We start from the raw sequence: 23458 nt of genomic DNA, 5'->3' as shown, positions 1-23458 counted from the left end.
CCAAACCAGGGACGAATGAACCATGTCTATCATTCCGCCAGTTCATTTCCAAGATTTTGGCCTGGGCGATCTCAATCGAGGTCTGTGCTATTGCTGGGTGAGCACGAAAACATCTCGAATTTCTCTAGGAGCTCAAGGCGGCGCTAGAAACAAAGAATAAAAGTAAAGAGACATGGGTTGGGTTGGTACTCAAGGATATCTGAACCCCAGTCAGCCCAGGATCTGGTCTGGAGATCATTTGAACCCCCCGTACGTCTACGATCCACTTCCCGGGCGTTTCAGATCTCTTCTCTATTGTCTAGCGTCATGTCTCGGTCTAGCCTCGGTACTGTAAGATAATCACGTCTTCCAAATATCGAGGGCATGGGGTGGGAGTGGGACCCATCTCAGGGAAGCCGTTGCGGTAGGGTTCTGAAGAAGATATTCTCTCCGCCCGTTGGGCCTAGCTCGATATATCTCCGTTCCCTTGCTGATTTGCTGTTTGGTATTCAATTGTCATTCTGCTACACGGTGAGGATCTAATGGGTGGATTCAATTCGGAGCTGCATCCCCGTTGACAACGGTCCCACTACAGTATCCCGCGGATATCGCTGTGTACAACCCAAACTAACTATGCATCCGCCTGCACGTCTACCTGATCGACAAACTGCCTGGACAACTTTCTCTTGGCAGTGGCTCAGATCATTTTGGAATGTTCCATCCTGAACGGGTGGCCGCAGGGAGCTTCTGGGGGAGGCTAAGTGGCCCCCGGACCAATCAAATGAGGCGAGCTGATCCATACTGCTGGGGGAAAAAGCAAAATGCCCGGATAGCGCTAGGAATGGTCAGCTGTTTGAAGCCTTGTTGGGGCCAAATTTGCCGACGAACATGGTTGGCTTCATTTCCAAGACCGTAGCGTCCAACATATGGGCTTTTAGTGCGATGGTGGGTGCTTATCGAGAATTCTATGACGCTGAGTGCTCAAGATCGACAACATCCTGGCGCAAATCTATTTTTGAGGTCATGCTAAGCTCAGAAGATACGTTGTAACAACACGGCAAATACCGACGACACGAACTACACGAGTTCCGTAATGAACAGGCCAGGGACGGATGGAAGATATGTCCATCTGCCGGGGTAAACCGCAGAAATACAAACCAACCCTCAGAAAAACCCCCGGTTTCCGTATTCCCCGGATCTACAACGTCCCAGTACCGGACATTTTCAAAAGAAGCTTCTTTGGCGACCGCTGGGATGGTCTGGGTGGCGTTGAAACCGGAAATATCATGAATGAGTCTGCAGCCGCACGAACGCGCAAAGATCCCGTTGAATTTCGTGGCCAGGGATACGATCCCATCCTGGCCAGGAGAGCCTACGGAAAACTCCCGAGAAAATGCCGTTTCTTTGAGGCCTCTGTTGGTGTTACAGCGTTTTTTGGTGCCCCCCTGGGATTTGGACTTTAATTTCCCCGTCACGATCGATCGGCCGATGTATACTGCACACATGCATACCATATCCGCAGGTACTGTTTTGACTCCTACGGCTGATCGGTTGGAAATTAAATACGTCAAATCTCAAGGCCCAAATGAAACCCGGAATCGAATCCGGGGAAGGGAGGGTCAGAATGGCAACTGTCAACGGATGACTTGGTTGTGTTGGCGTTAGTTGGGAAGCTTAGGATGATCAGTGGAGCACTGGGCAGGGTATCCGAAAGCGTTGACGGAAAAAGCAAAGGGAGGGTGGTGGTGTTTAGTTTCAAAGTCCACCCCTGACAAGCCATTAGCTGTTGGTTAGCTGTTGGCTATCTGCTGGGTATCCATTGGACGAGGGCTGAATGGGAATCGGGGACACCAGCCCTGGAAGTTTGCGGGTAGGCACTCCGGCCAAGGCTCGATATAGCCCTGGAGAGTATAGAGGATCGACCTCTTGCAGTAGTCTACACCTTCCATCTCATAAACTTCCAAGGTTGGAAACTGCGCACCTGAAACGAATCTCCACGAAACGGTCATGGAGATCAGATATGCTAAGTTTACGAAGTCCACACTAAATATACTCGACTCCTTCCCAACATAGTTACAATCATATGTCTCATATCAGTTTCCTAGTCTCTAGGTTATGAGACTGGACAAATTTTGCGAGGGCAAAACATCTAGCCCACTGCGTTCTGGGGCGTGGCTTGCTGCAGGTTTAGCATCATGTTGCAACACTGGAGAATACCGATGCACTGTCGCGCCTAGTGCGCTAATAACTTCCAATAAGACCATTTATTTTCAAGTTCAAAGTTGATTGAGGTCTCACGGCATTCTATATTTCACTGGTTTCGGGTATTCTGCGGCATTTTGGGGGCAGAGATCTCAGACCGCCAGTGTTAGAGGGTATAACATTGTAAAACAAGAGAAACTGTATAGAATTCCCGTGGAAAGATCAGAGAACAGGATTCTAGATCCATCATCTTCTTTGTCTTGCCTGCAGCGTCTAAAAATAGTGTCTGAACAACAACAAGCACTGCCCAGGTGTTCTCTTGTTTTTTGCCCAGAACCGAGCCTAGTAGCCCTCATTGCATTAGCTCGGGTAAGGTTGGTGATAGCCGTGAAGAGTGGGAAATTGAAAATTGCCATAGTCATAATGACATATCCACTATACTGAGGGTTGCAGAAGACAACAACTTGCGAATAGCCATCCCCGGTGCAAAGGCTAGGCATTCGAACTCCCTGTCGCGTTCCCGCTTCCGTCGGACATCTGCGTTGTCCCGGGATGCTAGCCAGTTCAAGAGTCGGTCAACAAGGAATACTGTGGACCAATGAACTTGATTATCTTGCCAGGGATTGTATGCACCGGCCAATGAAAATTGTCAACGTTGGGGCGTAAAGTATTACCAGAGACGTCATCCAAGGAATAGGTAAGAGGGAGATTTTTTGGCAAAGGCGACCAAAACAGCAGGGAAAGTGTAATGATAATGTGACTTAGATTGACAGGATTGGATATCGTGAACATCTGCCCAGGTCTGGTGGCACACCAGGCCCATAAAGACCGCAAGAAGGAGCACGGTGAACCTTGTAAGCTGGAAATAGCAAGGAAGCATAAATTAACAAAACTCAGTAGTTTCATGTACATTTGAACAGCTTTCAAAGCATTTTGAGGCCCGGGAGACTATTCTCCCCTGTAAATTTCGGGGAGGTCCCCATGATTGAGATTCCCCGAGCAGGTCTGCTGTGACGTTTCCCATCAAATAATAGATCAGTCGACTAGTATGCAGGCGTGTTGAGACTCAAATTGCGAGAGTTGGGGGCTGTTCTGCCAGGTCCACCTAGAGCCCAAGGTCTTCAAGGAGGTCCGTCCACTTCTGAGTCTCTCTCCCCGACTGGAAAATACCATCATATCAGAAATGGCTTCGATGGGCTGAGCCGCCTGGTCTATCTTAGCCTTAGAGCCCTGGACTCCACGGCTCCTCGCATACGAGCAGAGACGTTCCAATATTTCTGAGAGATAGTCTCGTTTCAAGATCACTTCGAGCCTGAGCGCAAACGTGTGGTCCTTCTGAGAGCAGGCTGAAGCAGACCTGAAACGCAAGCGGAGTTGGGTTCCTCAGAGCAGGGCTATCTCTCCTGCTTTTTCTTTGACACATACATCAAAGTATGCCTGCCATGGCGTAGCATATACTGCAGTTGGCTAGTGTGACCGTTGGTGGGGAGCGCCCAGGTACGTATCACATTCGCCATGACCCCCAGATTGTGAACAAACGACCACCTGGTCCGCCCGCCCGGCAGCACCGTCTTGTTGACAATCCGAGTGACCTAAATGACACAGAACCTCTCCAGTTCCCAGGCAATGGTGAGCCTAAGGGGGCCTGGGCCCATGCAGATGTTAGACTCAGTGTCTTGGAATCCTGTTGCTGGAAATGCAGGAAACCCCCATAGCCGTCTATATCTCGACCACGGAATGCAGCGCATTTCATTGGTTTTGCTGAAGGCGAACTAAGACTAACGGTCAGATCGCGCCAGTGCCCAACCAGATTGGCATTGGTGATCTCATTTCCACGGGTGTGCCAACGAGGGATGTCGTTTTAGGGAGCTCCGAAGGCCACCTGAGCCTGAAAAACAGAAACAAAAACAAACATCAACATATATTTTATACAGAGTCCCACCCCGAGGTCGGATGAACAGCGTTTGAGAAAGGTAGATGAACGGGCGTGTTGAATAAGAAGCACATGGTTGTAAAAGTAATTCATTGGGTATCAAAAAAAAAGACAAGGGCTCCAAGAAGATGCGAGTATGTCAACTGAGCACGAGAGGTGAAGTCAGGCGGAATCCAACAGACAGAAGGGCGGCAATCAAGACTCATCATCATCTTCAAAGCTGGAGTCTGATGAGCCGGAGTCGGAGGAGTTTGATCTGGCAACAGGCGCGTCGATATTGTCCAAGCCGGTCGATTTTTCCAGGGCTCCACTGGTAGCATCATCCGCATTTTGTTTGGCGACGGCTTCTTTTTTGAGCCGCTCATAGTTCTCACCGGCTTCCTTGATCATTGCCTGCACCTCGACCTCCCGAACAGCGATATCGGCCTTCTCTTTCCTCAGTTCCTCCATGCGACTGATCATCTGTGTTTTAGAAACTTCCATAGTTGCCAGAGACATGCGCAACCGCTCAAAGCTGTGGGAAAGACGGGGAAGAGCAGTCATCTTGACAGGCACCTCTGGTCGATCGGATCTGTCTGATTTGCCATGACCCATTGCGGCTTTGGTTTGCGCGGCCTCGTAGGCAGCCTTCTCTTCGAGGTCTGAGTCCTCTTCGTCAGACAACCCCTCTGCATCATCAATGAGCTCGCGCATGGCTTCGCGATCCTTCCGTTTCTTCTCGCGCTCGGCTTTACGCCCAAGCGAGATCTTCCCATCGTCGACGTATTCCTCGAAGCCCTCCGCGAAATCCTCATCGTCTCGAATAAGCCGCGTATCTTTGACTTCCTTCTCGCCACGCGCAACTGCATCCCAGTCATCCACATGCGCGGCGTCGTTGTCGTCCAGTGCGATGTATCCATCGTCCTCTGCGCCGTGTTCCAAAGCCAGTCGGGCACGTCGAGCTTTCTTTTCGCGGATCTCAGATTCACTGGGAATATGTGACTGTCCGGAGACTGTCATGATTTCTCCAAACTTGGCAGCAACATCAACGGCTTTGGTGGTTTCGTCATCGGTGTTTGTCTTTGGGGTCGACGGGGTCGAATCGCGAAGCTCTTTCAAGTAGTCATTGCTGTAAGTTGGTCGATCTGGGTCTTGACCAAGTCGAGAAGAGACGCTCTCAGATAATCCTGGTAGCCGATGACCGGCGCTATTCTCAACGGCCTTCCGCCCTAGACCGTGTCGTTTGGGGATAATGACTTCACTGTCCTCCTCACCACCGTCAGTCATTGATGTCTCCCCCGGACCAAACGACATGTTCAATTTGGACTTCGGCTTTGCTTTGGTCTTGGAGCCGCCTGGGCGCTTAACAACGGGCTCTGTAAATATTGTTAGCTGGGGTTCTTGTAGAAAGCTACCAGTTCAAAAAAAGTTGAATAGGACACGTACCAGGCACACCGGGCTCATCCTCCTCATCATCTCCCCCAATCTTACGGGGCTTTCTGCGATTGGCAAACTTGGAACTCATGATTTCGCAAACGAAGAGAGTAAAGCACAGAACAAGAGTAGAGCAGAGTGGGTTGAAAGCATGAGCTCTTATCGCGCCGCATATCGGGAACAACATTCTTCCGGCCCAGCTTTCACGAAACTCCAAACCATCACTCGAAACTTGACCGACACCCAGATACCCAACAAAACCACCCAATATGCCTCAAGCCCAGCCTGAATTGAAGAAGGTTAGTGCTTGCTCCGAACCTTGGGTGAATTTTCCTGGAACAAACTGCTGACGTGCTGAACTGCAGTACATGGAGAAGCGGGTCTTCTGCCAACTCAACGGCAACCGCAAAGTCATTGGTGTTCTTCGCGGCTACGATGTACGTCCTACCCTTGCGCCGAGCATGCTTCGGTGTTGACGGTCGTCATATCAGTGGATATGAGGCCGGACTGGAGCTATTTGGGCCATTCAGGATGAGCGCAACTTGACTAACACTGTTGCGCAGGTCTTCATGAACATTGTGCTCGATGAGGCATTCGAAGAGAAGGCTGGTGGAGAGAAGGTTGCTATTGGCATGATCGTAAGTTCTCCAGAATGTACGGAACTCCCGGAATTTTGGCTAACCAGGATATTCTACAGGTCATTCGCGGTAACTCGGTCGTGATGCTTGAGGCCCTGGAGCGCATTTCTGATAAATAAGCGACGAATCTACGATGACGATGTTCTATTCGAAGGGAACGCACATAGGCACCACTCTACCCCCGAGTGCTGGAAAAGATCATAATGCTGTTTGGAGTTATTGGGTCGGTTTCTCATATGGGAACAATCAAAACCTTTTCTGTTTTCAACCTCTTTCCTCGCCAGCCAGAACGCATTCTTTAGACTATGCAGGCTATTCAGATCACTCTCTGGTACCGACTACGCTCATACATGGAGAAAACAGGGTCAGGTTGAATTATTGTGATAAAGGTATCACAGAAAACTGATTCGATTTCGCGCTTGGAAGAGCTAAATTAGAAAGTTCTCCGTGCCAAGTTAGAAGGAAGGTGTGCAATAATAAAAGGGGTTAATAGGTAAAATACATGCGTCATCGAGAGAACGAAGATTCAGAACAATCATGCAGGTCTTCCACCAAACTTCAGTTTGAGTTTAGGTGTGCCTGTGGCCGGGGTTTTGGGCGTGGAGCTCATCGAAGGGGACGGCCGGGGAATTTGTATCTTGGGAAGGGGAGTACCAGCAGGAGTGCCCCCACTCGAGCTCGTCTTGGCCTGCTTGAACGTAATGCGGGTTGAGGAGGGGGGCTGCATGCCATTCTCATCGCGCTTTCGCTTGGTAGCAGGACCCATGCGTGTCTTGGTAGATTTGAAGAAGCGTACTTTGCCGTGCCCAAGGTTCTGGACGCTCCAGTATCGGGGAAGTTTCAACCGCACGAATTTACTCGTGCTGACATCATAGAGAACGCGACAGAGATCAGTGAGTTCTGAGAGCTCTAGTAGGCCCATGGCGGGCGAATTGCATGCCGCCCACATGTACTCCCTGAAAGCTGTGTCACTGGAGAGTTCTCGCTTGAGTGCTTCAATGGCTCCCGGTATCGTCTTGCGTCGTGCAATGTCGTCTCGGCGGATGTCCGTCGTGGACTCTTGCTCGATAATCAAACCATCATTCAGCGAAGCTTCCTGCTGCTGGGGTCGCCCGAAAGCGATCTGCGCCAATGTTTGGCCGAATAGGCGTAACCCCTGATGACGGATCCAAGCAGAGGAATCAGCCGAAAAGGTGAACATCAGCCAGCGAAGAAGGTCAGGGCTTTGAGAGATATCAAGGTCGACAAGGCATTGGAATGCGTCCATACGGAGAAGATCGTAGGTCCCCGCTCGTGTGTATGGGATGAACCGCATGAGATCCATGTCCAGCATCTTCGCTTGCATCAACTGCGCCTGGCATTGAAGTGCAGCTCTTGAGTACAGATTTTGGAATGAGCTGGACCATTCATCCATTCGCCGATACCTATCAAACTCGGCGATGGCGTCTTTGTCGAGCTGTTCTTCGGCCTGTGTCTCCAGAACACGCTCCATGTCGAAGTGGTCGAGCTCTTCGTCTGTCCTTGACTCACTCCTGCCAAGCATCGCGTGACAAAGCGATTTCATCAACGAGGCAACGTAGAAATTGTCTGAATATTCATTGTTGGAGTTGTCATTGAACTTCAGCTTGTCAAACAAGAATCGCTTCACCCTCAGGGGGTTTTGCCGCTGTTGTCGCGCACTTTCGAGATGGCTTCAGGAATGACTTGTTGCAAAATGTACGCAGCCCGATCAGAAAAATCATTTGAACGAGTCATCGGAGATCCAGGAAGACAGAACAGCTCCTGGAATGCTGTTTCGAGGTGGTGAAGTCCAATCCAGTCAACCTCATCTTTGGCATGTTTGATCAAGGCGCGCGCAGCCGTCGTACGTATGCCGTGGAAATACCGACTATCCATGAGCGTGCGAACGAAGATTGTGGAAATCAAAGGATGTTCTCGCTGAGCGGCCATATATTGCAAAGACTGAGTCTGTTAGCATGCCGGATCACCATCAACCAAGTACAATCACGACTCACCTCAAGTTGCGCTACAACGTCTCGGTCTTGCTGGAGCTGGGAAAGATACATATAGCCTGGCATTCCGAGAGACAGTTTGCAGACCCATTCGAAGTCTGCATCCATTCGAATCCACTCATATGACTCTTGTCCCATTCGCTCTTCGTCCTCTTTTGTCCAATCAGCCAGGCGCCAGGCTTGGGTTTCTTCCTCGGTTTGCAACACATCTCCCAAGCAATAGAGTAGGACCTCCTCCTGAACTTCTGTATCACCGGAAGCCACGGCTCGTTCTCTCTGCTTTTTGTTGCGCTTCAATCGTTTGTACTTGGTATTGTATGGAATGTCGAACTTCGTTGTGCCTTCTTTGATTTCAACGATATGCTCATATGGTGTTCCATCTGCTTCGTGGATGCGAAGAGTCATGGAGCCTGTGAAAACCGGCTGAACTGCGCCAGCGTAGACATGCCGGACCTCTTCTTTCACGTCTCGCAGGAATGCATCCTTTCCTAGGTCTCGAGGAGGTTGAGGTTCAGCCTGGACTTGTCGGATCATCATTTCGACGACAAGCTTCTTCTTGTTGAATCGCTGGGTGGCTTGGAATCTCGGACACCCCGCACCATAAACCCATTGTTGGAAGAAAACGTCCAATTTCGCGTGCCCGAGTCGTTCACAGGTCTTTTGGAAGAGACTGGATGTGACCGCACCGTTCGGAATGTCGCCCATCCGAGAATTGAGGAAAAGTCGTGAAATGATACGGGACATGGTAGCCTTACCACTTGCCTTCGTCAGGCGACGGTCTAGTATGAACAGTACCAGAGGGGCCTTGAGCGCAACGAATCGATATTCCGAAGGATCGACCTTGAGGATGTTGCCCATGTCATATATCGAAGGTCGTTCATAATCCAAGTCACATACTTGATCGGACATTTGCTTGAGCCGGAAGCGATATTCGTTGTTTCCGCAAAGCTTTCTCATGAATGTATCCGTGATGTACCATGCCACGCCGACAGTGACCCAGGTATCAGAAGGGTCATGGGGAATGATGTTGATTCCGGTCCATTGACACGCCAAACCATGCACCAAAGCCCGAGTGGAATCGTACATGGGATCGATCATTTCAGCCGGGAATAACAGATGACTGCTGCAGATGGACATGCACGCAGTGGGAAGACTGTCGGTGGGGAGATCATCGACAAAACAGATTTTGTAACTGCCGAATGGATAGGATCCGTACGATAGTGAGAAGAAGTCGATGGCCTGAGCCATTGGAAAACTGGTGTTTTGGACTTCGTCGGCTCTGCCGGGCAGACAGAAGGCGTGGAGAGGGATGGCGTTCTGGCCCAGTTGCTCATCCTGATCGCTTTCACGGAAGTCGGCGAGATTGACATATTCGAATGGGCCGATTGCGAACCCAATCTGCAAAGCTCCCAGTGGGGAATATGACGCGAATGAAACTGTTTTCCTCGTGGGGTCTTTGGGGTCCACGATATCATCCGTTAAATCCCCAGAACACACCACTGACATATCGAGACCCTCATCATCAGCAGAAAGTTGGCGATTTTGTGTTTTCGAACGAGATGATGTAGAGCCGGGCAAATCCTTCGATTTCCGATCGAAGACATCCCCAAGCGAGCTGGGACATGTGATTGAAATCTCCCAAGTGCACCGCGAAGCAGTGTCATCAACGCATGGGAACAAGGGACAACCGATACCCGACTCCAGGGAATTTGTGGTGTAGGCATGGGGATACCGCCGGTCACCATTTTCGACACCAACAAACTGGAGACCGTCGCGAATCTTGGTTATCGCAAACTCGATGTTCACCGTTAAAGACGTGAATCGCGGAAGATTCGCTTCTGGCGCTCTGATCCCGGAATTGCCATCGACTTCGTCGCCGGTAGATTGAAGCGCAATCTGGTCTTGTGCCTCTGCGGAGGACGGATCTAGTTCCTCGATGCGAACGTTTTTGGGAATCGTGATTGGGAGAGTAGGTGTGGGGGGTGTCAGCAGTAGACCGTCGATCTGCTGTGTTAGACGCTCGTGGTATTGTACGCCGTAGAGTTGCAGCGATTCGTAAGGGTCTGCATATTTCGAAGTCGCAGCTTTTCCGTTCACGCTAACGCGCTTGATGTCTCCTTGTCGAAAATTCAACCAGATGGTTGATAGGTCTTTGCGGCGAGGGTGGATGGTAATTTCGGTGTTTCCTTTCAAGCTCTTCGTGGCTAGGTCGATCTCCAGTTCGACCTTCTGATGTCCCACGCTAAACCCCAGATTTGGGCGTGCCAAAGCACCGGAGTCAACAACACCCGGCATCGTTAAGATTCCTCAGTGACGGAATGCGCCTGGAGCGCTGTGTAGACCATCCACCGTCATGTCCAAGCAGCCTCGGAGTTCAGTTATTGTGCCAGCGGTCGCACAAGGGTTTCGAGTATGGCGATGAAGGAGAGGGAGAGAGGAAGAAATAGTGACCGCGATCCAAGCTTCGAAGTGACGGAAGTGTCAAATTGGGACCGAGAACAATCCAAACAGAACCCACCAATCAGGGAATCTGTGAATGAGTGTCAATAGACTATAGGGTGAATGGAGGAGGTCCGAATGAAGAAGCAACTGTCAAGGACAGTTGAATGGGAACAATGAGTACAATCTCAAACAAGCAAGTCGCCCGTGTGAGCTTCCCTTCGCGTTTCCCGATGCGGAGGCACGTGATTGCCGACCCGAAAACCCCATCTTGAGACATTGTCCCTCCCCTTTTCTCCACGTATTCGGAACATTTCTGCGCTTTCGTTCGGATGATTTGATTTGCGTTGCATTTGTTCACTTTGTCTTGCTCTACGGCAATTTGCTCTGAGGCCGATTTATACCGACGATAACCCTTGTCCACTCCGCGCGTGACACGGCGCAACCCCGAAAATGAGCGCAATCTACCGCATGGTCCAAGGTCAGTCAGATGAGAGTCGTTCTATGCGATTTGACCCTTTGCTCACTCAAGTGTACCTCACAGAGACCCAAGACTCCCTCTCCGACGATGCCCTCCTGCCCCTTAAGTCCTACAAGTACTCGAGTGTCGACAAGTCATTTATTTCCAACTATATTCTGAGGCACTATGTATGAAGCATACAATGGAGCGAGACCGGAACAATTCGCTAACTGGTGTTAGTGGAATGCATTCGTCGAGTTGGTGCCGATGTGGATGGCCCCCAACATGGTGACCCTCCTCGGATTCGTGTGGATCGTGGCCAATGTGTTCTTGATTGAACTGGCAGTGCCGGACATGGTGGGACCTGTAAGTTTGCAGTGAAATCCTTTATTGTCAATCTTTACGTTGGAGTGGCGAATTAACAAGACCCTTAAAAAGGGCCCCGCTTGGATTTACTTCAGCTTCGCTCTTGGCATGTGGATGTAAGTGTACCACAATGCATTGTTGCAATTGAATCTAACAAAATACCAGGTATTCTACCCTCGACAATGTCGATGGAAAGCAGGCTCGTCGCACCGGAACATCCAGCGGACTCGGAGAACTTTTTGAGTTTGTACCACCCGTTGACCTGCCATGGAAGTCCCACTAATCAGGTACACAGTCACGGAATCGATTCTCTGAACTGCACCATGGCTAGTTTGCTTTCCACTGCTGCTATGGGCTTCGGATCTACTCAGCTCGGTGCCTGGACTGCGCTCGTTCCCTGCTTGGCCATGTACTTCTCGACATGGGAGACTTTCCACACCCACACCTTGTACCTCGGGTACTTCAACGGCCCAACCGAGGGTCTTCTGATCGCCATCAGCATTATGATCGCGTCTGGAATCTGGGGTCCTGGCATCTGGTCGCAACCCATCACCGACCTCATCAACTGGCCCCAAGTCTTCGGTAGCAGCTCTATCAAGGATTTGTGGGTGCCTATTTTGCTGGTTGGCTTCTTCCTCGGTCACCTTCCCGGATGTGTTATGAACGTGGCTGCTGCCCGCAAGAAGCAGGGCCTGCCTTTCACACCCCTTCTCAAGGAATGGATCCCCATGGTCGTCTTCACTGGCTGCAACATGGCTTGGCTCTTTTCCCCTTACTCGACTATCTTGTCCGGCAACCACCTCGTTCTGTTCTGCTGGGTCCTCGCCTTCGTCTTTGGTCGTATGACCACTATGATTATCCTGGCCCACCTGATCAGACAGCCCTTCCCCCTGCTGGACCATTTTGTTGGCCCCGCTGGTCGTCGGCTCCGTTCTCATCAACCTTCCCATCCTTGGATTCCCCGTCATTGCTCCGTGGTTGGAGCTCCTTTACGTTTGGGTTTACCTTGGATTCGCATTTGTTATCTATATGCACTGGGCCGTGCTCGTGATCAACCGCATTACTACCTTCTTGGGTATCAACTGTCTCACCATTCGCAAGGACCGCGGCCCCGCTCGCGACAGAGCTTACCGCAACCTTGCTGGTGAAACTCAGCTTGATGACCCTCGTGCCTCAACCGACACCTCCAAGACCCACTAAAGTGAACTTTGCCACGCCACTGTCTGAGAAATGATCGTTCATTGTCTCGACCTGTGTGTGGGTCGTTTGAGGGTCGCCACAAAAGTGCCGCGAGCGGCACATTCCCCTCTATAAATGTTTAAAATCCCGTTGTAATTATGAGCTTTTTCCACTTCTCACCATGATGTCTTACTGTTTTGCAAATCTGAAAAAGCAAAAAATGCGATGAGATACTCTACAGGACGAGAAGAATCCCTGATGATATATGCATGGAGATCCCTGCATATCTGTACTTACGAGACTAATATTTTGTGAATAGAGCATAGAAAGAACATCCCAGTTCATTAAGTTTCTCATATCGAGAGAAAAAAACATCCAGAAACTTGTCAAAGAAACATAGTACATACAGTGGAATTAAAGCCACACAAAAACATCAAATGAACCAACGCTGACAGAAACAGAAGAAGAATAGACAGGCACATAAAAACAACTCCGACCAGAACCTCCAACCGAAGCCGACTCAGTAATTTTTATTTCTTACCCCCAAGACCAAGGGCGTCGGTCAAGCTGCCGAGCCCAAGTCCATCAATCAGCTTGTTCAAGCCCAAACTGCCGAGCAGGCCGTTCAACAAACCACCAAGACCAAGACCATCAAGGAGACGACCGACAAGTCCAAGCACACCGTTGAGCAACAAGCCAACGGCAGCAATGATCTGGAACAGAGGCTCAGAAAGCAGACCCCAAAGGGGGTTCAGCTTCTTCTTAGCGTGAGGCATATCGGCGATACGCTTCTTGCCATTGTCGATACACTTGACAACAGTCTCAGTGAGCTCCTTGATCATGTCTGCAAGCTGGTACTCCTCGGGAGTGGCATCGCGAGAAGCTGCGCGTGCCTTGGCAGTCGCAGCGATGCGTCCATCGGGGTCGAGGGCACGAATCGAGCCATTGCATTCCTGGAGAATGCGGCCGCCTTCCTCGAGAAGAGGCTTGACTTGCTGCACCAGCTTTTCTTCATCAAGCTCCTCCTTGGGAGTGCGATCAGCCTTTTCAACAGCCTGGAACGATGTTAATCTCAAACAGTTGGAGCTAGCGGGTGGAAACTTACTTCTGTGATCTGCTTGCAAACAGGCTTGACACGCTCGAGAGTCGAGTTGAGGATGTAGATCATCTTCTCAGCCAGCTGGCGATCGGACTCAGCCTTAGCAGCAGCCTCTTGCTCTTCAGGCGTGGGACCCTCTTCCTCAACCTCGGGCTCGGGCTCGGGCTCGGGGATGTTCTCGAGCAATGTGCATTCGCCAATCTTGTTACCATCGTTGTCAACAACGTATCCGTTGTCGTCGACGACCTTGCCGACAAGGGTGGCCAAGTTGCCATCAGTCAGCTTTCCAATTAGGTTTCCGTCCGCATCGCGAACTTCGCCCTCCTTGGTGATCTTGCGACCAGACATGGGGTTGACTTCGCGCTTCTTCTCCTCTGGCTCCCAGCGCTCGGCCTTGCCGATGGTGTTGCCATTCTTGTCGACGACATCACCGTCTTCATCAACCTTGCGGCCGAGAAGACGCTTTGCATCGCCTTCGATCAAACGGCCGATGATCTTCTCGCCGTCCTGAACGACGCCATCCTTGCCGACGGTTGCGTTGTCGAAGCCGTAGAAGGGTCCTTCGGCCTTGTTTTCTTCGGCACCAGGGATCAGCTCGGCGCGACCGACAATCTTGCCATTGTCGCCCCAGATCTGGCCCTTGCCGTCGACCTTGCGGCCAGCAAGGCGCTTGTCTCCTTCCACAATGCGTCCAACGACGGCGCCAGTGGCAGGGTCAACAACGTTGCCAGACTTGTTGACAACCTTGCCGTCAAGGATGGAAAGGTCAATCTCTTCGGGGACTTCTTCCTCCTCCTCAGGGACCTCGTAAGGCTCAGCACGACCCTTCACGTTGCCGTACTTGTCAGTGATCTCGCCATCCTCATCAACGGCACGACCACGCAGCTTCTTGGCATCACCTTCAATAAGCTTGCCAACGATGGTACCTTCGTCATCCTCGACAAATCCATCCTTGGTGACGAACAGGCTTTCCATGCCAGCGAAGGGGCCTTCAGGTCTGCTCTCGAGTTCATCCTCAGGAATAAGCTCAACGCGACCAACGACATTTTTGCCGTCGTAGATCTCGCCATCTTGGATCTTCTTTCCGGTGAGTTCCTTGGGGTTGCCCTCGATCACGCGGGCAATGGGGAACCCATCAGGACCGATGACATAGCCGGCCTTGTTGCAAGAAAGACCATTGACAGCCGAGAAATCGGGGCCAGCCTCCTCAGGCTCTTCCTCCTCAGGCTCAAGGCGTTCAGCCCGACCGATGACGTTACCCTTGCGGTCAAGGATCTCGCCATCTTCATCGACACCGCGGCCGCTGAGCTTCTTGGCGTCTCCTTCAACGAGACGGCCAACACGGGTGGAGTTCTCGTCTTCAATGAAGCCGTCTTCGCCGACAACGAGTCCCTCGAGGCCGGAGAATGGACCTTCATCGTCCTCATCATCTTCGACGGGGAGGGTCTTTGCTTTGCCGATCACGTTGCCGCGGTTGTCCCAGAATTGACCCTTGTTGTCCAGGGTTGCGCCCAGCTTGGAGATCTTCTTGGGGTCACCCTCAGTCAGTTCACCGACGGGCTTACCGGTTGCCTGGTTGATGATGTAGCCGCGCTTGTTGCAAATGAGACCTTCAAGGGTTGAGAGGTCGGGAAGCTCTTGCTGCGCTTCGTCGACTGCATCTTCGGCATCTTCGACGGCGCCATCGGCGGTTTCCTGGGCCTCATCGAGGGTATCTTGAGCGCCATCTGCAGCATCCTCGGCACCATCCTTGGTGTCCTCGATGGTGCCTTCTGCGTCTTCTTTGACACCTTCGGCTGCGTCCTTAACATCTTCGGTGGTGTCTTCGGCGGCATCTTCGGCGGTCTTCTTGGCGTCGTCCAGAGTGTCTTCGGCACCGTCGGCGGTGTCCTTGACACCATCAGCATTGTCTTCGAGGTTGATCTTGTTGTCATCAACAGTGCCTTCGGCAGTGTCCTTGGCATCATCGAGATCAGGGGCGTCGTTTTCGACATCAGAGGCCGCATCTTCGACCTCATCGACGGCATCGTTGGCAGTCGACTTGGCTTTGTTGACAGTGCCTTCGACATTGGAAGTGGCATCCTTAGCTTCATCGACGGAAAGATTATCTTGAGCATCTTCGTATTGGTCCTCAACATCGTCCTTGGCGCCGTCAACCTTGTCGGTCACATCGCCAGCGGCCTCTTCAATGGCCTTCTTCTGCTCCTCGACGGGGATTAGATCGACACGGCCGATGGCATCGCCCTCCTCATCGACAATCTCGCCATCATCATTGAGAGTGTATCCAATCAAATCTTCCGGGTCTCCCTCAACAATGCGGCCGACAATCTGACCAGCGGCGTTCTTGATGACACCGCCATCAGAAACGGGAAGACCGTCAAGCTGAGCGAGGTCTGTGATGACATTCTCCAAATCAACCTCCCCAAGCTTTGACTGTGCTTCTTCGGGGACAGCATCCTTGGCCTGCTCCGCGACATCGTGCAAGATATCAACGCGACCAATGAGATCGCCTTCCTCGTCAACAATCTCACCGTCATCACCGACAGTCTGTCCGACAAGGTCCTCAGGGTCACCCTCAACGACCTTGCCAATGGGGTTTCCATCCTGACCAAGGATCTCTCCACCCTCAGCAATCTCAAGACCCTTCAGCGCAGACAAGTCCAGTGGTACAGGGAGCTTCTCAGTGACATCCTTCGCTCCATTCTGGGCGGTCTCGGCGCCTTGCTTAACAGTCTCGGTGCCTTGTTCAGCAGTATCCTTGGCCTTGCCAGCAAGACCCTTAGCATTACCAGTGAGGCCAGATGCAGCCCGGCCAAGTGGAGCAGCGGAGCCGGAGGCAGAGGGAGCTTCGGAGGTGTCGTCGGGAGGAGAGACAGGGCGGCGTTGTTCGGATCTCTTCTTCGACTTGGGGGAGGGAGTCTCGGGGATCGACTGCTCGTCTAGATCATCGGCCTCGATGGGCTCGGGGGCCTTTTGGGAGAGCTTGCGGGGTGTGGCTTTCTTTGTGGACTTTGGGCTTTCGGGGACCGCAGTGCTGGGCTTGGAGGCTGCGCTAGAGCCTGAGCCTTTGCGGAGTTTGGCGGGGGTGCCGGCCTTGGAGCCCAGTTTGGGTGGAGCTTTGCTCACAGCGGGAGACGACATGGTTCTTGGGCTTTCTTTGAACTAGTTGTTGGTTGTTGAGATGTTTTGTTTGTCTCAGTTGATGTTTGATGAGCAAATATCAGATTGATTTGGACTTTGGGTTCGTAAAAGGTGTTCTTCGTTCCTCGGCGTAACGTATACTTCGTGAAGGCGTAGGGACGGGTGATATTATACAAAGATCCCGAGATGGTATTTGTTCGGGAAGTAATAAGAGGTGAGTTTCTAGATGAATAGAAAGATGATAAAAAAGAATTCAGGTACACTGAAGGGGTTCGAGGGTTTTGATTTTATATGAAGAATCTAATATCAAGCCGACTCAGTATTGAAGCTCTCTATATATGCGCTCGTCGGACAAAATACTTGTATAGCACACTACGTCATGGGCCATTGATATCATAGCTCTGAATTATAGTTATTTTTTTGTTTCGAATCCCTGTTCAAGCCATGATCAGCACTCAATTAATCTGTAGGGTGCACGGTGCAGTGGCTGTAGATTGGTAGGGCGGTTAGCAGCATCATCGGCATCATGGCGTGGGTCAGTGAGACAACCCGCCTAGGTGATTGTGTGGCTAGACAGTGATGATCCTTGGAATACTGCATGACGGGTGCACGAATGAGAAGCACGGGACGGGATACTGGGGAAGTGTGGCTGAATCGAAGTATGGCAACAGGGTGGAGTGCTAGACTAGGATAGCTTGATTGTAGTACTCGTAGGCATCTCAAATCTCCTGGACACGATCTTTTTCCTGCTTGATGTTTGCCTCCGTTGTACGAGTGATGCAACTCAGAGTTTAGCGGCCCTGAACCATGGAATATACGGAGTACTGTATACTTGATATTGTCCATTTCTTGTTCCTGATCTGAATACACGCGTCTGAGGGTCTAGGCACAGTCTAAAGGAAGAGCCCTCTAAAGCAATGTGACTGGTTCAAATGTCAGAAGGTTGCGATCCATGGATCCTCCCCGGCGCCACGCTACAACAAACGTGGAAAAGTACTGGCGGGCGAATCAGCGATCTATAAGACCACGTTGGAGCCCACTGCGAATTTGCCCCCCCGCGCTGTCACTTGTCACTTGATGGATTTTCCAGTCCAGAAAGCTATCAAACCCTGCAATTCGAATCATCATTACATCACATTGCAATATCAAAACCGTTGTGAAACTATACTAAACTCAATTTTTCTCGGGAGATTTTACCGCATTTCTCTACACGCATTAGTATCGTATCAATGACACTTCTTAGCTCAAGAGCTCGTACTTTCTAGCTGTATTTGTTCTCGTCATTAGTTTAGAAATCCCTTTTGAAACCATCGAAACCGGATCATGATCGTGGTCGGGGTACATGTCAGATCGAGAGGTATGAGCGCGGTCTCGGCCGGATGAGATCATTTTAATCTATTTCGGTGGAGCATTCAGCCACACAAGTCATTGGCTGATATTGTCCAACAATGCCAGAATTCAAGGCAGAAGAGATTGTCATATTTCGGTTTTCGCTTCTAAATCCACTGCTAACCTTTTACGGTTAATGGCCATCGGAGGAAATATCGAAAAAGACACAGTGAGCCTACCACAGTAGCACAGCACTCGATTGGCCCACATCTGGCTGTATATCTCCGGTTAACGACTGCCGAAATCAAGATTTGCCCCTAGCGCCGTCCGTGCGCATTGTCAACGGTCAAGGTGGAAACCTTTTCAACGTGAGCATACAATACTTATGGTAGAGACATCGCTCACTACCTAGGTATACGATCTATTCTACTGCACTTGAATGCGCAAGGACGAAGCATGAGGATTCCGTTGCACTCTGTACTTGAATACGTAGATAAAAGGTTGCAAGTTGGACCCGAGCTACCCCATAGTCAACTGGCCTGTTTTCGCTTCAATAATGGAATTGCCCACCGCAACTAGACTACCTGCTAGGTGGGACTCCCGAGGTTCTATTTGTTTGGACATGAGCCACAATGGACCTACAGAAATCCAGCCTTAGAACCTTAACCTTTCCCTTGGGTGTGTATCAAGTAGCGAGCCGCCCAGTCGAACTCCGAGAACTCGTCCACGGGTACGGAGTACTCCTTACTCGTTACATTTCGCCTGCTTCAGAAGAGATCGGAGCAGATCGAGTTCGATCACTCAGGTACATTTTACTCGTCAATCTCTTCACTTGTACCGGTGATATGCTTTGGGGTCTATCGTCATCGCAATATATCGCTACCCGAACGGGCCACGATCGCCGGACTCGATCTTCGTGTCGAGGTCAATTAGATTAACTGGAACTGATCGAACACGTCGGCTGTAACCAAGTGGCTTCAAACCAGCCACTTCTTCGCAGTAAGCCGCCGCGGCGTTTGTCGCTTAATCTTCAAGATTGGGATGTCGATAGATTTTAGATATGGGGACGGCCACGTATCTGTCCCTTGCATTTAAATTTTCTTTGCTGCCCAGGTACGGACCCACATGAATAACATTTGCACGTACGTACGGAGTACTCCCAAGGTAGTACTTTGGTGGTATTTGCCTTTGAATCTTTTCGGAGAGCTATCCCACGTGGAACTTACTGTGGAGGGTGTGCGCACCGGTGCGTAAGCTCATCTGGCATCGAGTGACAAGGAAACAGGTAAATAAGATGTTGAATGACTCAGTGGGGTTGGATTTCGCTGCTCATGTAAAGTTCTTCACCTCTCGGTCGCACCATGTCAGTAATTGTGTGGCCTTCCCAGACCCACCCTCTTCCTGTGACCGCAGGGAGTCTTCAATGTCTGGACGTAGATACCCAACATGTCCCCATGGCCATATGAACGCGCCAACATGTTTCTCAATTGTCAATTCTGGAGAGAGACCCGCGTAAAGCTCTGTATACGCTCCGTATCTGGCTGGCCACATCACGAGGCTCATAAGACGAGGGACGATTGACCCCAAGATGGGCATTGTCATGTACCGCGTCAATCCTGTGTTTAGATTCCCTGGGTTGAATGCCTGCGACGGGTTAGCATAAATCTGAAATGAGATCATGTGATGATCCAGATGGACAGGGGTCTTTGATTGCCACGTACGATACTGAGTACGTTTCCTCGTCGACATTTCTTGCCGAACTCGGATGCCAGCAAGTTGTTGGCAGCTTTCGAAGCGCAGTAATTAGTTAGTCTATCGTTCGTGAATACCGGCGAGCCGGAATCGTCTATCTTCACTCCGCCATGAGGAGCCAGCTCTATTGTAATCGAGCTGGCCCAACAAATTCTCACTGAATTGAGAGGTGAGATTCGTGCCGTTTTTTCTATGATGGGGTATAGCAATTTGGTGAGAAGATAAGGTCCAAGCACGTTTGTACCCAATTGTAGATCATAACCCTATCAAACGTAAATCAATGTTTGTGAGATGGGGACCAATCAAGAAGGCTAAGCCTCCTTTCAAATGAACCGAATCAGGGGGGTTTACCTGCTCTGATTTGTCCGTTGTGGGAGTGCACATGACCCCTGCATTATTCCAAAGAATATCGAGTCTCTCTTCCTTGCTCAAGAACTCCTCGGCTGCCATTTTCACAGAAGCCAGGTCGGACAGGTCCAATGGTAGCCATACCAAATCCCCCTGGGAAAGGGGGGTCTCATCTCGAATCAGTCGAATCGCCTCCAACACGCGCTTCTCGGATCTGCCAGCCAGGTAGATCTTGGCATTTGCAGCATATAGGATTTTTGCCAGCTCAAACCCCACTCCTGAATTGGCTCCTGTTATCACGAACACCTGGATGAATGTAAGCGCCATGCACATGAGCATCGTGGTCCGTGCTTACCTTTCCACCCTGACTGCCAACATTTTTCTCGGTAATTTGGGGGCTTGGAATCCAGACACTTTGACTCCAGGATTTCCCCATAGCTGTTTGGGTACTCCGTACTTGAGGCAAGACACGAAGTGGAGGTTGTGGGGGAAGCGCGTTGGAGTTGCGAAGCTAGTCCTGTTTGGGCCTAGCATCAAGACCTGCTTAAAATGTACGGAGTAGAGAGTACGGAGTATGTCGAAGGGACTTTCCTAGCACTCTGTGCTCCCTATAGTCGTCTGCATTGTGCTATTTGTGTGAGTGGCAGAGAAGTGACAGGGAGGGAAAGGTTGTATCCGGACGAGGTCAACGAAAGCAACCTATATAAGCCGTCTTGGAGCATAACCATCTGACACCACTGGAGTAGTCCAGTGGTCAAGACGGGTCACCATCAAATGACCTTACCTGAAGCCACTGGTGGTAAAACATGCATGCAACGGGTATGGTTCGATTCACGGGCCTGGCTTCTTTTTTGTTTTTCTTTCTATTCTTTTTGAGCATACTCTTGGCTCTCTCCAGAGCTCACCCACAAATGACGATCTTGCTGACATGCTCTCTTGACTTCCACACCAGTTTGAAGAGTCCGATCTGATCTCGCATCAAGCGGTATTAGGACTAAACATTTCGTGTTTTGATCTCTCTACAATGAAAACGCAGTACCAACGCAGTAAAATGTGAATAGAAATGAATTTACGGAGTTAGTCCACCGGTCATTCCTGCATGTGAGAAGTCCGGAAAGCCTCCAGGGCTCTATTTGACATTGCTACTCCTTACGGAGTACATTCCCCAACTTTACAAAGCACGCATGAGCAAGCTTGGAAATATACTCCGTACACGCGTCATCTTTTGGCGTACTCCGTATCTCGCGCATCTCCACGCTAGAAACAACCCTGCATAAACTAGCATCACGTACATGGTGGCGCCCAATTACTAATTTTATAGGCACATGGAATTGTGTGATAACGCACTTGCATATGACTTATACTAGTCTAGGCAGGACTCACAACAAAATGGGCTTCACCTACTCAACCTTGGCTTGGTATCTCTTCGATGATGCACACCATTTCAGATGGGTGTCTGCAAACGCCAAAATTGCCGTTTCATGGACGGGCTCCTGTACTTCCCCATTCAATCGAGCGATCTCGTTGTACTTCTCCACAGCAGCCGACAAACATAGATTGTGGATACCACATACATCTTCGATGGTGCTAGGTAATAGAAACTCCTGGTGATCCCTGTTGGCCCCTTCTTTCTCCTGCAACGACACCAGTACAGCGTTCATGTGTTCGCCATTTTGACGATCCTTCTCCAGCCCCACAAGATCGTTCTGTAGCCCAAGTACTAGACTGACCCGACTTTGCAAATTTCGCAGTGCAGCCATATACTCACTGCGGATTGGTCGGCGCATGGTGCGGATAAGCGTAAAGAACGGATGGATACCCATGGTTCGACCACGGAACTGTAGATAGTTTTCCAGTGTTTTTGGCACTGACCCTTGGCGATACAAGAGCTCGTCTAATAGTCCTTGGCACATGTCACAGATATCACCTTCGAGCTCGCGGGAGACATTCTCAGAGATCTCGAGATGCTGAATGCAAAAGTCCAGGAAGAGGGAGTGAATTCTCGCGATCTTATTGGTAGGGGAAACTTCAGTGGCAGTTAGCTGAGTGGCCTACGAAAACCAAGTATACAAACTCACTGTGTTCGTTGCTTCTCTGCAGCATCACAATTGTTTCTTCCAAGGCCAGAATGCCCATTTCCAAAGGCATACTCTCAAGGATATCATCTGCAACGCAGTTCGCGGCCAACCAAGCAGCCATGCAAATTTGAATGGCTTCTGATTGAACATCTGGGAAGAAAAGTTTGACTGCAGCCACCTCTGCGTTGCATCTTTCGTAAAACTCCTTGGTGTTACCCGCTTTCTCGGGCTGGATCGATGCCTTGAAATCAGCTTGAGCATGAATTGCAGCCCAAGGGAGTCCAGAATTAATCGGAGCTATGTCATAGTGCGGTATCTTGAGCTGAACACATTTATTGGTCAATGCTCCCGGGTAGTGAGATTATCAGTGCCCAATTTACCTGAAGAGAAACACCAAGGCTTCCTAGATGAATTTGACATGATTTGATCACAGGTATCTTGTTGAGTCGCTTGTAGCTGGTAATGTTTCCCAACGCGCTCAATGAACTATTCTCTGAATAGCATGGGGAGGGCACATGGTGGTGCTGGGAGAGTAGCAAGCTGGAGCTAGACATGTTGAGATTGAGAATGAAACGAGATATTGTATATTCAAGTCAGACTCGAGAAATCCTCATGACTTTTATAGTCACTGGCTCTCAGCACGGACACATGGACCATTTATTGTCCATTTACAATTCCAAACTCTTTTCGTGTATATTGAGATTAACTCTTGATGTCTTTTTGCCAATGATGAAGCTAGACTAGCATATCTTGGCTCACAGAAATCCCCTCACTCCCTTATCACCGCAGTGTTGACTATGTCATATGCTGGCCCAATTCTTCCGGCTAATTGTCAGCTGTTTCTCGGCTTTCATGCCTTCTCATTGGCGTTGGTTTACATTTACGCCATGCAGATCATCAACGTTACCTAGTCCTGCATGGCCCCACTCGAGCTAATTCATGTTGCATGAGCACAAAGAAATTGGATGCACGGGGAACTTGGCTCAAGCTCATGTCTTACTCTTTACGGTAAGATATACTTCGGGTTAGGCGATTTTCTCAACCTATCACGAGTGCACACCTGAGGAGGGCCTCAGTGAAGTAATAATCT

General features: G+C 50.4%; 8 protein-coding genes across 8 annotated transcripts; 3 read left to right on the top strand and 5 right to left on the bottom strand.

Annotated features, from left to right (window-relative positions):
* Positions 1 to 1091: 1091 nt before the first annotated feature.
* N7506_001283 (uncharacterized protein) lies at positions 1092 to 1442 on the top strand (the record flags this gene model as incomplete). Its single annotated transcript, XM_056950579.1, has 1 exon — positions 1092 to 1442. One exon carries the CDS (start codon positions 1092 to 1094, stop codon positions 1440 to 1442), a length of 351 nt encoding a protein of 116 aa, XP_056816494.1.
* Positions 1443 to 4309: 2867 nt separating this feature from the next.
* N7506_001282 (uncharacterized protein) lies at positions 4310 to 5618 on the bottom strand (the record flags this gene model as incomplete). Its single annotated transcript, XM_056950578.1, has 2 exons — positions 4310 to 5469; positions 5540 to 5618. 2 exons carry the CDS (start codon positions 5616 to 5618, stop codon positions 4310 to 4312), a joined length of 1239 nt encoding a protein of 412 aa, XP_056816493.1.
* Positions 5619 to 5796: 178 nt separating this feature from the next.
* On the top strand, positions 5797 to 6284 carry N7506_001281 (putative small nuclear ribonucleoprotein SmG; the record flags this gene model as incomplete). Its single annotated transcript, XM_056950577.1, has 4 exons — positions 5797 to 5826; positions 5893 to 5964; positions 6091 to 6165; positions 6225 to 6284. 4 exons carry the CDS (start codon positions 5797 to 5799, stop codon positions 6282 to 6284), a joined length of 237 nt encoding a protein of 78 aa, XP_056816492.1.
* A 416-nt stretch (positions 6285 to 6700) lies between these two features.
* On the bottom strand, positions 6701 to 10472 carry N7506_001280 (transcription initiation factor TFIID subunit TAF2; the record flags this gene model as incomplete). Its single annotated transcript, XM_056950576.1, is given in 3 exon segments — positions 6701 to 7831; positions 7846 to 8133; positions 8181 to 10472. 3 exon segments carry the CDS (start codon positions 10470 to 10472, stop codon positions 6701 to 6703), a joined length of 3711 nt encoding a protein of 1236 aa, XP_056816491.1.
* A 597-nt stretch (positions 10473 to 11069) lies between these two features.
* N7506_001279 (uncharacterized protein) lies at positions 11070 to 12642 on the top strand (the record flags this gene model as incomplete). Its single annotated transcript, XM_056950575.1, has 6 exons — positions 11070 to 11264; positions 11317 to 11442; positions 11515 to 11558; positions 11608 to 11685; positions 11738 to 12282; positions 12320 to 12642. The coding sequence occupies 6 exons, from the start codon at positions 11070 to 11072 to the stop codon at positions 12640 to 12642; spliced, it is 1311 nt and encodes a 436-aa protein (XP_056816490.1).
* Positions 12643 to 13151: 509 nt separating this feature from the next.
* Positions 13152 to 16861, bottom strand: N7506_001278 (LEA domain protein; the record flags this gene model as incomplete). The annotated part of the gene is made up of 2 exons (XM_056950574.1): positions 13152 to 13676; positions 13727 to 16861. The coding sequence occupies 2 exons, from the start codon at positions 16859 to 16861 to the stop codon at positions 13152 to 13154; spliced, it is 3660 nt and encodes a 1219-aa protein (XP_056816489.1).
* A 2658-nt stretch (positions 16862 to 19519) lies between these two features.
* N7506_001277 (NAD(P)-binding protein) lies at positions 19520 to 20629 on the bottom strand (the record flags this gene model as incomplete). Its single annotated transcript, XM_056950573.1, has 3 exons — positions 19520 to 19834; positions 19912 to 20205; positions 20294 to 20629. The coding sequence occupies 3 exons, from the start codon at positions 20627 to 20629 to the stop codon at positions 19520 to 19522; spliced, it is 945 nt and encodes a 314-aa protein (XP_056816488.1).
* A 1061-nt stretch (positions 20630 to 21690) lies between these two features.
* On the bottom strand, positions 21691 to 22922 carry N7506_001276 (terpene synthase family protein; the record flags this gene model as incomplete). Its single annotated transcript, XM_056950572.1, has 3 exons — positions 21691 to 22316; positions 22369 to 22690; positions 22749 to 22922. The coding sequence occupies 3 exons, from the start codon at positions 22920 to 22922 to the stop codon at positions 21691 to 21693; spliced, it is 1122 nt and encodes a 373-aa protein (XP_056816487.1).
* Between the last annotated feature and the right edge of the window lie 536 nt (positions 22923 to 23458).

Source organism: Penicillium brevicompactum (assembly GCF_028827555.1).
Source record: "Penicillium brevicompactum strain IBT 35665 chromosome Unknown utg000001l_segment0_segment0, whole genome shotgun sequence".
Taxonomy (NCBI): Eukaryota; Fungi; Ascomycota; class Eurotiomycetes; order Eurotiales; family Aspergillaceae; genus Penicillium; species Penicillium brevicompactum.
This window is presented reverse-complemented; position numbering and strand designations above follow the sequence as displayed.